Source organism: Coregonus clupeaformis, chromosome 24 (assembly GCF_020615455.1).
Source record: "Coregonus clupeaformis isolate EN_2021a chromosome 24, ASM2061545v1, whole genome shotgun sequence".
Lineage (NCBI taxonomy): Eukaryota > Metazoa > Chordata > Actinopteri > Salmoniformes > Salmonidae > Coregonus > Coregonus clupeaformis.
The window spans coordinates 45500515-45516307 of NC_059215.1; the positions used below are offsets into that span (position 1 = coordinate 45500515).

General features: G+C 42.3%; 1 protein-coding gene across 2 annotated transcripts in view; it reads left to right on the top strand.

Moving 5' to 3' along the window:
- The window catches only part of LOC121538594 (solute carrier family 12 member 5), a 94140-nt gene that overhangs the window by 58121 nt on the left and 20226 nt on the right, over positions 1 to 15793 (top strand). For both annotated transcript variants that reach the window (XM_041846748.2, XM_041846749.2), the window contains exons 4-8: positions 5219 to 5365; positions 9060 to 9114; positions 9590 to 9720; positions 10318 to 10565; positions 15268 to 15479. In XM_041846748.2, the coding sequence (XP_041702682.1) occupies positions 5219 to 5365; positions 9060 to 9114; positions 9590 to 9720; positions 10318 to 10565; positions 15268 to 15479 (793 nt within the window). The remainder of the gene's footprint in view (positions 1 to 5218; positions 5366 to 9059; positions 9115 to 9589; positions 9721 to 10317; positions 10566 to 15267; positions 15480 to 15793) is intronic.

The following is a 15793-nucleotide window of genomic DNA, read 5'->3' on the forward strand; positions in this document are numbered from 1 at the left end:
CCTACAATGTGATTTTCTGGATTTATTTTTCTCATTTTGTCTGTCATAGTTGACGTGTACCTATGATGAAAATTACAGGCCTCTCTCATCTTTTTAAGTGGGAGAACTTGCACAATTGGTGGCTGACTAAATACTTTTTTTCCCCACTGTATGAACCTGAGTGGATGGGATAATGTTTTTATTTAATTTTTTTATCTTAGACAAGTTGAGGAGCCTTACTCAACCAACTGACTCACATTCCTCCCTTTCTGTGAAATTGGGGCAAATGATCACATGGCATGGTAACTGGTCTGACAGGTTAATTTAGAGGTGGTTTGTGTTGTTTTTAGCATCAGTCAGAGAGATAGGCCAATGTTTTCTTCAAAGAAAAAATATAATAGGCTTTTGACAATTTAATGAATATGGACGCATCAAAATGTGCAGTTATTTGGCCATTTGTAGCTCAGCACTAAAGGTTTCGTAAAACAGGTACAGTTATTGTGTACTGTGGACTTCAGTTGTGTTCTCTACAACAGTGTTTCTCAATCCAGGTCATGGGGATCCAAAAGGGGTGCACATTTTTGTTTTGCGCTAGCAATAACACACCTGATTCAAATTATCAGCTTCAGCATGTTCATGATGAATTATTTGAATCAGGTATGTTAGTGCAAAAAAACTAAAATGTGCACCCCTTTGGGTCCCCAGGACCAGGATTGAGAAACACTTCTCTACAGTGAGAGAGACAGACAACGTGGAGCCTGTCACTGAATGCTGAGTAATTGCTTATTGTGTGGCGAAGCCCCTATAGTGATTGAATCACCTGGAGGATCTGCGGTCCAAGGGCAAAACCTAAGCCAGACAGCCTGTCAGTGGCCCTGCAGTGAGCTACCTCTCGCTGGCTCTCCCCTGTGGCCCGGCAGAACCCCCAGGACTAGGTCATCCCTCAAATCAAATACAATTGTATTTGTCACATGCAGCAAATACAACATGTGTAGACTTTACCGTGAAATGTTTGCTTACAAACGATGCAAAGTAAAAAAAATATATATATATACAGTGCGTTCGGAAAGTATTCAGAACCCTTGACTTTTTCCACATTTTGTTACGTATCCCCCCTCATCAATCTACACACCACTCTATAATAACGAAGCGAAAACAGGTTTTTAGAAAATTTTGCTAATTTATTACAAATAAAAAACAGAAAGAGCTTATTTACATAAGTATTCAGACCCTTTGCTATGACACTAGAAATTGAGCTCAGGTGCATCCTGTTTCCATTTATCATCCTTGAGATGTTTCTACAACTTGATTGGAGTCCACCTGTGGTCAATTCAATTGATTGGACATGATTTGGAAAGGCTCACACCTGTCTATATAAAGTCCCACACTAGACAGTGCATGTCAGAGCAAAAACCAAGCCATGAGGTCGAACGAATTGTCCATAGAGCTCCGAGACAAGATTGTGTCGAGGCACAGATCTGGGGAAGGGTACCAAAATATTTCTGCAGCATTGAAGGTCCCCAAGAACACAGGGGCCTCCATCATTCTTAAATGGTTCCTCTGTGGAGATGGGTGAACCTTCCAGAAGGACAACCATCACTGCAGCACTCCACCAATCAGGCCTTTATGGTATGGTGGCCAGACGGAAGCCACAGTAAAAGGCACATGACAGCCCGCTTGGAGTTTGCCAAAAAGCACCTAAAGACTCTCAGACCATGAGAAACAAGATTCTCTGGTCTGATGAAACCAAGATTGAACTCTTTGGCCTGAATGCCAAGAGTCACGTCTGGAGAAAAGCAGTCACCATCCCTACGGTGAAGCAAGATCCTTGATGAAAACCTGCTCCAGAGCGCTCAGGATCTCAGACTGGGGCGAAGGTTAATCTTCCAACAGGACAATGACCCTAAGCACACAGCCAAGACAACGCAGGAGTGGCTTTGGCACAAGTCTCTGAATGTTCTTGAGTGGCACAGCCAGAGCCCGGACTTGAACCCGATCGATCATCTCTGGAGAGACCTGAAAATAGCTGTTCAGCGACGCTCCCCATCCAACCTGACAGAGCTTGAGAGGATCTGCAGAGAAGAATGGGAGAATTCCCCAAATACAGGTGTGCCAAGCTTGTAGCATCATACCCAAGAAGACTCGAGGCTGTAATCACTGCCAAAGATGCTTCAACAAAGTACTGAGTAAAGGGTCTGAATACTTATGTAAATGTGATATTTCAGTTTGCTAGTTTTTTTCACAAAAGAAAAACAGTTTTTGCTTTGTCATTATGGGGCATTGTGTGTAGATTGATGAGGGGAAAAAACAACTTAATCAATTTTAGAATAAGGCTGTAACGTAACAAAATGTGGAAAAAGTCAAGGGGTCTGAATACTTTCCGAATGCACTAGTAACAAAAGAGGAATAAAATACACTGGAATTAATATCAATGTGCAGGGGTACGAGGTATTTGAGGAAGATACAGATTTTATTTTCTTTCCTATGTCTCATCTCCTCCATGAGGAGCTTTAGACACTTAATTGGAGAGTCAGGGAGACAAGCAAGGACTAAGATGACAAATGGTTGCTTGTACCTCTACTTGTACTGTATTATTAGACATTGTCATTGATGTTACAGTGAGGGAAAAAAGTATTTGATCCCCTGCTGATTTTGTATGTTTGCCCACTGAAAAAGAAATGATCAGTCTATAATTTTAATGGTAGGTTTATTTGAACAGTGAGAGACTGAATAACAACAAAAAAATCCAGAAAAATGCATGTCAAAAATGTTATAAATTGATTTGCATTTTAATGAGGGAAATAAGTATTTGACCCCCTCTCAATCAGAAAGATGTCTGGCTCCCAGGAGTCTTTTATACAGGTAACGAGCTGAGATTAGGAGCACACTCTTAAAGGGAGTGCTCCTAATCTCAGTTTGTTACCTGTATAAAAGACACCTGTCCACAGAAGCAATCAATCAATCAGATTCCAAACTCTCCACCATGGCCAAGACCAAAGAGCTCTACAAGGATGTCAGGGACAAGATTGTAGACCTACACAAGGCTGGAATGGGCTACAAGACCATCGCCAAGCAGCTTGGTGAGAAGGTGACAACACAAAATAACTGTCAATCTCCCTCGGCCTGGGGCTCCATGCAAGATCTCACCTCGTGGAGTTGTAATGATCAAGAGAACGGTGAGGAATCAGCCCAGAACTACATGGGAGGATCTTGTCAATGATCTCAAGGCAGCTGGGACCATAGTCACCAAGAAAACAATTGGTAACACACCATGCCGTGAAGGACTGAAATCCTGCAGCGCCTGCAAGGTCCCCCTGCTCAAGAAAGCACATATACAGGCCCATCTGAAGTTTGCCAATGAACATCTGAATGATTCAGAGGAGAACTGGGTGAAAGTGTTGTGGTCAGATGGAACCAAAATGTAGCTCTTTGGCATCAACTCAACTCGCCATGTTTGGAGGAGGAGGAATGCTGCCTATGACCCCAAGAACACCATCCCCACCGTCAAACATGGAGGTGGAAATATTATGCTTTGGGGGTGTTTTTCTGCTAAGGGGACAGGACAACTTCACCGCATCAAAGGGACGATGGACGGGGCCATGTACCATCAAATCTTGGGTGAGAACCTCCTTCCCTCAGCCAGGGCATTGAAAATGGGTCGTGGATGGTTATTCCAGCATGACAATGACCCAAAACACACGGCCAAGGCAACAAAGGAGTGGCTCAAGAAGAAGCACATTAAGGTCCTGGAGTGGCCTAGCCAGTCTCCAGACCTTAATCCCATAGAAAATCTGTGGAGGGAGCTGAAGGTTCGAGTTGCCAAACATCAGCCTCGAAACCTTAATGACTTGGAGAAGATCTGCAAAGAGGAGTGGGACAAAATCCCTGCTGAGATGTGTGCAAACCTGGTGGCCAACTACAAGAAACGTCTGACCTCTGTGATTGCCAACAAGGGTTTTGCCACCAAGTACTAAGTCATGTTTTGCAGAGGGGTCAAATACTTATTTCCCTCATTTAAAATGCAAATCAATTTATAACATTTTTGACATGCGTTTTTCTGGATTTTTTTGTTGTTATTCTGTCTCTCACTGTTCAAATAAACCTACCATTAAAATGATAGACTGATCATGTCTTTGTCAGTGGGCAAACGTACAAAATCAGCAGGGGATCAAATACTTTTTCTCCTCACTGTACTGTTGGAGATGACAAAAACTTTCTTAGGACTCTGGAATTAAAACTGACATCTTATCCTGGAATAAATTGCATTTAAAAGTAGTTTAGTAAATTAATTTAGTCAAAGAAATCATGAATCCTGCATTGCCATAATGTTTAAGGAATGTGCCGTACTGGTATTATACTGGATGGCTGCACACATCATTTGAAGGTTACAAGGTCTGTAAGATGGCGACTAAGTGAAGTCCTATGTGAGATCCAATCCCATATAACTCAATAGCTGAAAGCCATGTCTAATCAATGGTAGAGTGTGAGAACTACATTTTATCCTCCATACATAACTATACAGACAGGCGAGATTAATGAGAGGGTCCTTCTCCCTGGCAACTGGACAACTGCTAGTTATTAGCTAAATGGGCTAACAGAGATAGAGGATTTGGGCAGCCTCAGCCAGTATCCTAGCGCCACCTCCACCTGTGTGAATAGATGAGTGAAAGTAAGTGTCTACTGATAAACTATGATATCACACATCTGGATTATTTTAACTCCACGTAGTGAGACACAGAGGAATCTCTGCTGCCTGAATTTCAGCTTTATACCTCAGAAGTAAAAAAGCCTTCAATCATGGAAAGCCACAAACTTATCGCCAGCTCAAAATAATGAGGAAAAGGAGGAGAAAGTGTTATCTTTCTGCTGCCATTCAAATAGGTTAATGAGGGAGGAGATGTCCCCATTTTGACTGAACAAAGAGCTTGTCATTCTCTCTTCATATGATTACTGTCTTTTTGTGATGGGATAGAGGAGGGCTCTTGAGTTTCTAATGAGTCTGTACTGTATTTCTGTATGATGAGTGCTGTATGAATCGGTACTGTATCCACTGAACTCGGATGCAGGAGTCGGTCACTAGAGGAATTTGTTTTGTTCCACTAATGGTGTGGGGTACATTACTGTACTTCTATAAAGTTTGTACTGCCATGCCACAGTTAAACATTTTCATATCACGTGCGCACTCTCGCATGCACACACACACAGTATTAATCAGTATTGCGTTGTGTTTGTTCTCCAGGCACCATCGCTGGGCACTCTGATGGGGGTGTACCTGCCCTGCATCCAGAATATTTTTGGTGTGATCTTGTTCCTGCGGATGACCTGGATGGTGGGCATCGGAGGGGTCTTTGGCTCCTTCATCATCGTCTTCATGTGCTGCTCCACGGTGAGTCACAGCTCTGGGCCATATCCTTCTCACACATTCGCTCTCTCCTGTTCTCCTCCATCTTTTTTCTTCCCCTCATCCTCTCTCTCTCTTTATATCACCCTCCATGTTTCCCTCTCCCCTGTGAAAGCTCTTTTTCTCTTTCGCCCTTCGGTCCACTCTGTCTCTCTCTCTTTCCCTTCTCCCCCCCTCTCTCTATCCTCTCTCCATCAGTGTTAGTATGGGCAATGTGCCAGCCAGAACAGAAAGAGAGGCTAGTTTGCAACACTGATAAGGATATACTCAATGCCACTTCCATTTGAATTCTGTTTGATATCCCAAAGCTCTCCCAGTTGAGTAAATCCTAGTTTAATCCTATTTTGACCTGAGGTAGACCTAAAATCTTTACAGAATACATTTACTATTCATCCCTTAACTTAACGTACTTTTTTACAGTGTTGTATACCCAAGTATATTTTCAGTTTCCATCAGATTCTGGTTCACAGTAATTTCATCATCTTCTACTGAAAATAATTATATAACCCAGAAGAACTGTAACTTAAATTCCATAATGCATTTAGAATGCATTAATCCAAATGGTGTTCCTTTTGATGAACTCTGGTTTGCCGCCCCAAGGGACTAAAAGCTATAGCCTTAGTACTTAGTACTAGCCATGAGGACTATCGCCCCCCATGAGCCTATCCCCAAACACTAGGTGACCGCCCTTACCCCCCGTCTGTCACTGATCCAGTGACAAAGGAAGACTAGCTAGCGCTCTAAGCTGCTATCAGCTCAATGACTGCCGATTAGCATGTCAGCAGCAGTACTGATCCTGAAGTCGGATACAGCCCATCCCGGACTGATCAAAGACAACGTCAAACCCCAACAACTCTGATTCAGCATTGAGCTCAGGACTCTAAAGAACTGCTACTTGGGGCCATACATAGAGGTGGTGACCACCTCTGTTCCAGTCTCACCCCAGGGATAGTAGAGCCTCCTATTTGTGCTGCTGTTTGTGGAAATGCATGTGGATATCCATCAGATGTGTTAGATAGAAAAGACAGCAGGATGGGAGAAGTGCCTGAGCTATCTATTATAAGAGATGTGCTTCCCAACCCAACACTGATTTGCCACTTGTATTTCCTGTCTTGTTATGCTTTGTATGTGGTGATCAGTTCACATCACCGTCAATTTACACATATCATGGGAGAAGAATGGGAGAATATTTCCGTTTTTTATTTGTAATAAATTTGCAAAAATGTATACAAACCTGTTTTTTCTTTGTCATTATGAGGTAATGTATGTAGATAGATGAGAAGAGAAAAAAAACATGTAATCGATTTTAGAATAAGGCTGTAATGTAACAAAATGTGGAAAAAGTCAAGGGGTTTGAATACTTTCTGAATGCACTGTATCAAACCATCTCTCTCTCTCGCCCCATGACTAGCTCTCTGTCTTTCTCTGGCTAACTACCTCTCTCTCTCTCTCTCTTAATGATTGCCTCTCTCTAATACCATCCCTCATGCTCTACCTTCTTTATTGTTACTCTGACTGTCTCTGTCCTTCTCTCCCTCTCCCTGACACGCCACGACTTTCTCTCTTCTGTCTCTTTTGTTTACTGTCCCTTTTCCCCTCTCACAGGCACCCTTCTCCTCCTCTCATTCTCTTTCTCACGATTCCATTCTTACAAGCCTTAATTCTCCCTCATTCTTTCCCCACCTCTCTCCCTATCTGTCCCTTTCATTCTATCTCCTCTCTCCATTCTCTCTCTCACACACTCTCCTGCCATCTCTCTCTTTCTGCCTCTCCCCCTCTCTCTCTCCTCATTGTCATTCTGCCTTGTGGTTTTGTGAAATGCCCTACCTGCATCACTGAGCTTTAGCGGAGAGGGTTGGTCAGCCTGCCCAAACATATTAATTATTAATCCTTTATTTAGCCAATGCTCTTGTCTCCTCTGGGGCTTTGGGACCCAGCTGAAATCGCAGATTAAACTCAACAGGCAACACAGGTTGGGTATACGCTAACTACTGATCCAGAGTCAGCAATTTTTTCACCCATCGAATGGGTATGGTTATTTGGAGGTAGTGTCATCTGATCCTAGATCTGTGGTTAAGGGAAACTTTTATCTCAAGCCTGCAGATTGCTCCCACTTTAGATATAAATACTGACACTCTATTGATTGCTGTGATCTCTATATTTTATTTCGACAAGGATGTTGATTAGATTGATGAGGCGTCAGTTTAGTTCAAGGTTGCACTGTGTATGTTGTCATGATCGATCATCAGCCAAATAGCTAAGAAACTGTTTGGAACCATCCTCCCAAAGTTCATATTCATACGGAAGTATGTCATAAGGATGGAGCGTCACAAACAATATATTATTAAGGTCAGGCACCACAGGCTAAAATTACAATTTTGAGATTTTGAGGTATTTTGGTCCATTAATATTAGTATTTTCAAAAAGTAAACGTAAAAATTTCAAAAAGTTGATCAAAGTGTATATTTTTGTTACTGTATCATACTACCGTCATACAAATGTATTGAATTGTCACCACTTGTAAATGGACATACATCCATAACTTCAAAGCTCATTCAATCACACATAATTTAAAAGCCCATTTCATAGAGAATGTTACAAACTCATCATGTAGTAACTTACTTTGGAGAGATGGTAATTGGGTCTAAATAGGTGTTTGGCATTTGATAGTCTAAATTCATTGTACTTATCCTTAACTGCCATTTTCCGAAAGTCAGCCTCTTCCCACATGCCAACTCATTTTTCTCAGCCTCAGAAGCATCTGTATTCACCAAATGTTGTCTGTTTATCCTTAGACATATTCTCCAGACTTACACTTAGGGAATTGTTGGTATGCTGTTAAAGTTTTATTCTGGATGATATTTTCTTTAAGAAAAAAGATGTCACGCCCTGACTCAGGGGACTCTTATATGTTGAGTCAGGGTGTGTGTATTCTTTGTTTGTGCATATTCTATGTGGGTTTTCTAGGATGTGTAGTTCTATGTTGGCCGGTGTGGTTCCCAATCAGAGGCAGCTGTCGCTCGTTGTCTCTGATTGGGGATCATACTTAGGCAGCCTATTGGCACTAGTGGGTTGTGGGATCTTGTTCCGTATAAGGTTTGTTGTGTGTTACCTTAGGACTTCACATGTCGTTGGTTTATTGTTTTGTCGTGTGTTTATTCGGTATAATAAACATGTATGCATATCACGCTGCGCCTTGGTCTGTCCCGTCCGTCAACGAGTGTGACAAAAGCTCCCAAAATGCATTTTACGTACCTTTCTTTAGTATTTTAACGATAGAAAGATGGAAAAGTTATTATCCATGATCTGCTATGTGTAAGTCCTGGAGTGTCTTAACAAAATGAAACCTAAATATTTAGGCTGACTTCATCCAGTGTCCAGAAACATTTATTTGCGTTCTATGCAAATACTGTAAGTGCATATTTCATGAGATGTAATTTCATATTTTAATACAATATTTCAGAAAAATTATAATACAAAAAAGTATTATATTTGTGTCCACATTCAACTGGTAAAAGTTGATTGTGATATCATTAAGGGGGTATAATTACCCTATTAAGGTGTGGTGACTTGCCTTAAACTGTTTAACTAAAAATCAGCACTCTGCAGCTGGGGGCTAAAATAGATCAAATCTGCTCCATTTAAAATAGTGTTTTCTCCCCTCTCTGTCTCGTCTCAGACCATGCTGACAGCTATCTCCATGAGTGCCATCGCAACAAATGGAGTGGTGCCAGGTGAGTGTGAATCACAGACACACCTTGGTGTGTGCATGCATGGGAGGTCTGGGTGCCGCATGGCAATCCTGTTGTTCTTTCCAACCAATTAGGTTTTCACGTCTGATATTGCTCTGTCTGTGATAGGACAGGTAATGCTAGCATGGTTAAATCAAAACCACACTGCACTGGCACCCCTACACAGTATGAAAGTGTTGAAGTGTGAAAGTGTGAAACATCAGAAACCTTTCTATTTCTACTCGGAAACTCATAGAGCCATGATACTGTATAGAAGGGCTTTTTTCCTGATGACTTAGAGCGAGCTTTATCTAACATGCCTAAGCAATGTCTATGCAGCACTATATTTCTGTTGACTACTACTTCTGCATATAGAAGCCCTAAGTCTTTAGACCTTTGTGCAGGCCTGGGGGCATTGAAAACAATGTTGCAGAGATAGAACCAAAGAGGAATGCCAATGGTTGTTTGTGTGTCTCAGCCGGAGGCTCATACTACATGATCTCCCGTTCCCTTGGCCCTGAGTTTGGCGGAGCTGTCGGAATCTGCTTTTATCTGGGGACTACTTTTGCAGGTGCAATGTACATCCTTGGTGCCATCGAACTTCTGCTGGTAAGGAAATATGATTGCTATTCTTTTATTGTTTTGTTTGCTATCTGTTTTGTTTCCCCTGTGCCTTGTCCGGCGTTTATTTTGGGGCGAGACCACATGCAACATTGATGAATGCAGAGGGAAGATGTTTGTTCTTCAGATTGTGGTGAAATAGATGATTATGCTGAAAATTACCCATTAAATACAATCAATTATGTTGATATCTTTTCATTTTAGACAAATATTCTTGCAATTCCTGAGCAAATTTTCCTTAGAGATATAATATCTCAATTATAATTAATTAATCCAGCAAGCTGTCACACTCACAGCAAACTGTTCATTTGTTAGTGCCTTGTCATTATTCATTACAGTTATCTGATTTCTCCAACGTTTGAGATAATGTCTGATTTCTCTTCCCACACCCTCTCCCTCCCTCCTTTTTTCTCCTCATCCTTTTCTGTCGCTCGCTCCCACTCTCCCTCCGTCCTCGTCCCACCATCTGTCATTTTTTAACACACCCTTTCTCTCCCTCCATCCTATTCTTACTCTCTCTTCTCTTCCTCTCTCCTTTCCCTCCACCTCCCTTTCTTTCTCTCCCTCCATCTTTCCCTTCTCCAGATTTACATCCTCCCCCAGGCAGCCATTTTTAAGATGGAGGGTCTGGAGGGGGCTGATATGGAGGCAGCGATGCTGAACAACATGCGTGTATACGGCACCATTGTGCTCAGTTTCATGGCCACGGTGGTGTTTGTGGGGGTGAAATATGTCAACAAGCTGGCTCTGGTCTTCCTGGCCTGCGTCATTCTGTCCATCCTGGCTGTCTATGCTGGGGTCATCAAGACGGCCTTTGAACCCCCTGTTTTCCCGTAAGTTTGACCTGACTGAGCCTTGTTCTCTTTGCATGCTGGTGTCCTTTACTTTTTACTCTCCCATCCACATTGGTGCTTCCTAAAAATGTTCCTGCTGTTGCTCACTTACACCCAAACCAATGACCCTCAACATGGGAGCCCCTCAGGGGTCTGTGCGTAGTCCCCTCCTATACTCCCTGTTCACTCACGACTGCATGGCTGCGCACGACTCCAACACCATCATTAAGTTTGCTGACGACACAACGGTGGTTGGGCTGATCACCTACGACGATGAGACGGCCTATACGGAGAAGGTCAGTGACCTGGCAGTGTTGCGCCAGGACAACAACCTCACCATTAACATCAGCAAGACAAAGGAGCTGATCGTGGACTAAAGGAAACGGAGGGCCGAGCACGCCCCCCATCCACATCGACGGGACTGTAGTGGAGCATGTTGAGATCTTCATGTTTCTCAGTGTCCACATCACTAAGGAATTATCATGGTCCAAACACACCAACACAGTCGTGAAGAAGACACGACAACGCCTCTTCCCCCTCAGGAGGACTGAAAATAGTTAACCAATTATAGCTACCCAGACTATCTGCATTGACCCTTTTTGCACTAACTTTTTTAACTTATCACATATGCTGCTGCTACTGTTTATTATCTATCCTGTTGCCTAGTCACTTTATCCCTACCTATGTGTACATATAAATCTCAAACACCTCGTACCCCTGCACATCGACTCCTTACTGGTACGCGCGTGTATATAGCCAAGTCATCGTTACTCATTGTGTATTTATTCCTCATGTTATTATTTCTCTATTATTTATATTGTTTCTCTCTGTATTGTTGGGAAGGGCTCGTAAGTAAGCATTTCACTGTTAGCCTACACCTGTTGTTTACGAAGCATGAGACAAATACAATTGTATTTTATTTTATTTGACCGGCCACGTTGCGTGCGCGAGCGTTGCAAAATAAATGGACTTGTACATGTTATTCAATAATTTCATCCACACTGCTCGCGCGCGTCTGCAGAGCCAGGCGCTAAAATAGAACTTGGTTCTGTTTGAGACGCTTGACACACTGCAAGTCCCGCCTCTCCCATCTACTCATTGGTTTTCAGGAGCATACATCCCCACGTGGGTATTTGAAAGATGAATGAAGCGATATTAATCATAGATAACTAACTTTTGTCTGTGGATTAACACTAGAAGCGCTGAGAGCATCGTTTTGAGGTTGTATGAATTTAACGTTTTAATTACTCTGCCATTGTCAAAGTCATGTCCCCCATCCTTGACTTTTCCTAAATAAGTATATTCAACACACTGTCGTATTTTGAATTTTTATTTCACAAACAGTTTGTGTTATAAGCAGATTTAGGAGGACATGTCATTTTTCCCCCTGCCCTGCTTTCACCAGTTGGCTGCCATCTGACAATGGCCCATCGAAACTACACCTAAACTATATAAAAAGAAATGTAACACATAGGCCTATAATAATAGATGTAGCCTAAAGGCAAGATCAAATTTACAATAGTCTCCTTGGGTGACAATATTATAAATTGCCTTGTGAATGAAGAGACAGCAGAACAGCGTGGGTAATTGATAAAGAAGGGAACAGAGCTTACCAAAAAGCAACTTTTTAAAATCATCCTTCATGCAGGTAAGACGTTTTGATATTTACATTTACGTCATTTAGCAGACGCTCTTATCCAGAGCGACTTACAGTTAATGCATACATTATTCTTTTTTATTTTCATACTGGCCCCCCGTGGGAATCGAACCCACAACCCTGGCATTGCAAACGCCATGCTCTACCAACTGAGCTACCTCCCTGCCGGCCATTCCCTCCCCTACCCTGGACAACGCTGGGCCAATTGTGCGCCGCCCCACATCATAAAACTATAATATTCTGTTGAAATACAATTTATTCATTTTTTTATATTTCTAAACACTTCCCTTAACAAAATACTAATGCATCTCTTTGTGATGGTGTATAACACTTGAATTGTGGTGGTTTTTACAGTAACATAAACTAAGGAAATATTTGTTTCGTATTCTAATGTATTCTAATATTCTAACCTTCATAAACACAACCAAATGATTTTTTTTTCAATAGCATATATGACATGTATTTATTAGACTGTTAGAATGCATTGGCTCAGAACGCGTTGCTCGATGCCCAGCTTTTCTAGTGTTAATAGTCGGAGTAGAGAAACACACAAATTTTTCAAAGATCCAGTAAAAAAAAAAAAAGACCATATGCATTTCAGGTAAAATAACAACACAACATTCATCTCCCAGGACAAATTAGCTAGCAATAGCAAGCTAGCAAAATGTCAATGAATGTTTCATGTGTGTTTTGACATGCCCCCAAATTAATATAGTTGGTTCACAGTTGGTTTTGATATTTTAACCTGCGTATTATGACCGCGTCTGGTATGGATGGCAAAATCAACATAGGCGCGTGTGGCCGGTGTAGTCAGCACGTTAGGGACAGTTTGAAAATTACTGTGGAGGGGTGGTCCAACTCGAGGTGCCATAAAAAAAAATGCACCCCCCTCCCCAATGTTACAAATATTTTCACTTGACCCCCCCCCCAACTTTGGGTGCTTCATTCCAACTTCAGGTGCTTCAACATCATGGTTTGCGTTTTCAACACCATAATCAAATAGACTATGTTAATATCGACAAACAGAAAATGAATCCATCCCTACCTTGTACCCAGTATCGAAGGTTTGGCTTGACAATCTCCGAATGTCATTAAACCTTTTGGTGTTTTATAGCAGATGTCTCTTTCCATGGCGTGGCCGGTGCACAGTTTGGATGCTGGAATTATATTTTTGACAAATGTGCGCAGGTAGCCTACAGGACTCATTTGAAGTAGCCTAATCAGATTAGAACATTGTGACTTAATATATAGTTAAATTACACATATTTAGGCTGTACTGAAGCGTTAGGTTCTAGGTGTGTGAGGATTAGCCACTCGGATTGGAGAAGAGGCAGAGTGAGTGTTAAGCTTTCCTGAATAACTGGGCCTGCTGGGAGCATACAGCGCCTTCGGAAAGTATTCAGGCCCCTTGACTTTTTTCACATTTTGTTAGGTTACAGCCTTCTTCTAAAATTGATTAAATGGCTTTTTTCCTCATCAATCAACGCACAATACCCAATAATGACAAAGCAGAAAAAGGTTTTTATAAATTGTTGCTAATTTATATTTACAAAAAAACGGAAATATCACATTTACATAAGTATTCAGACCCTTTACTCAGTACTTTGTTGAAGCACCTTTGGCAGCGATTACAGCCTCGAGCCTGCTTGGGTATGATGCTACAAGCTTGGCACACCTGTATTTGGGGAGTTTCTCCCATTCTTCTCTGCAGATCCTCTCAAGATCTGTCAGGTTGGATGGGGAGCGTTGCTGTCTCTTCAGAGATGTTCGATCGGGTTCAAGTCCGGGCTCTGGCTGGGCCACTCAAGGACATTTAGAGACTTGTCCTGAAGCCACTCCTGTGTTGTCTTGGCAGGTCGTTGTCCTGATGGAATGTTGAACCTTTGCCCCAGTCTGAGGTCCTGAGCGCTCTGGAGCAGGTTTTCATCAAGGATCTCTCTGTACTTTGCTCTGTTCATCTTTGCCTCAATCCTGACTAGTCTCCCAGTCCCTGCTGCTGAAAAAAATCTCCACAGCATGAAGCTGCCACCACCATGCTTCACCGTAGGGATGGTGCCAGATTTCCTCCAGACGTGACACTTGGCATTCAGGCCAAAGAGTTCAATCTTGGTTTCATCAGACCAATCATCTACGCTGATTGAAGTGGGTTTAACAAGTGACATCAATAAGGGATCATAGCTTTCACCTGGATTCACTTGGTCAGTCTATATCATGGAAAGAGCAGGTTCATAATGTTTTGTACACTCAGTATAGATGACTGGGTTGTAGAGGGCAGCACTCTTGGCAAAGAAGGCTGGGATGGTCATCATGACAGGGCTGAAGTTGGTGCCCTGGTTGGCAAAGATGTACCAGGCCACGGTGGCATAGGGCATCCAGCATACCAGAAATGAGATGACCATGACGATCACCATATGGGTCACTTCCTTCTCTGCCCCCTGAGTGGTCTACGACTCCTGCTGTAGGGCTGCCGCCTGAATGGACGGACACACACACAGAGTACTTTGATATGAGCCCTAACTGGAGATATAGTAGTCCTGTGTATATAGTACTAGTCCCCCCCGTCCCCCCCAGTAATCGAATCCGCATTAGGGGAAACAGTGACCCTGTTCACCCCAGTGCATTTGTTATTATTTTTGTTTTGTTGCTGAAAACGGTAGAGAGGAGCATTCGGCCGCGTGGTAAAATAAATTGCAGTGCATATTCTGCTGTCCTAGTGCAATGATGTCTGAGGGGAAAAAAGAATGTTTGTTGTTTGCAGTAACTTCTTTGTTGTTGTAATATCCCAAATGGAGTTTCACCAGTTAAGGATTCCAGCTTTAAAGCTTTCTGAGCTTTACAAACCAAACCAACAAAGCCACGATGACCTTGTCTCTAGCCATAAGCTCAAAGCTACCAGCGGATTCTGATTTGTTTGTTTAATGTTTACTTCATTCACTCAATCAAGCCATGAGCCTTGCATATATCTGTTGATTTCTGTTATGCTTTCCCCAACCTCTAAATAAATCAGGAGCTAATGATGATGTCATGTCTGTCCTCCCCCTACAGCGTGTGTATCCTGGGGAACCGCACTCTGATCTCCAAGGGATTTGACGTTTGTGCCAAGGTCATTGAGCGGGACAACGGCACGGTCACCACCAAACTGTGGAAGATTTTCTGTGACTCCGAGTTCCTCAATGCTACCTGTGACGAATACTTTGCCAACAACAATGTTTCTGAGATCCAGGGCATCCCAGGGGTCAGCAGTGGTATACTGGCTGGTAAGAGGTGCCCATGCATATTGAATACACAGCGGTGCGAATTACCTCAAGATAAAAACATTATATTCAATATCAGTAAGTTAGACTAAATATTAGCGGGTAATAACATTAAATCTGGATAATAACACAAAACAAATCATAAGGCTAGAGAAATGTATTGACAAATATTACAACAACAAGCAACACCCAAACATGACGGAAGATAAACGAGGAGAATCAATCTCCAAGAGAAAATGCGACTCCTCCACTGACACAGATGATTTATGCTTTTCACCACTCGGACTGGTAAGTGTGGAAAGCAATCTGTTGAAGTC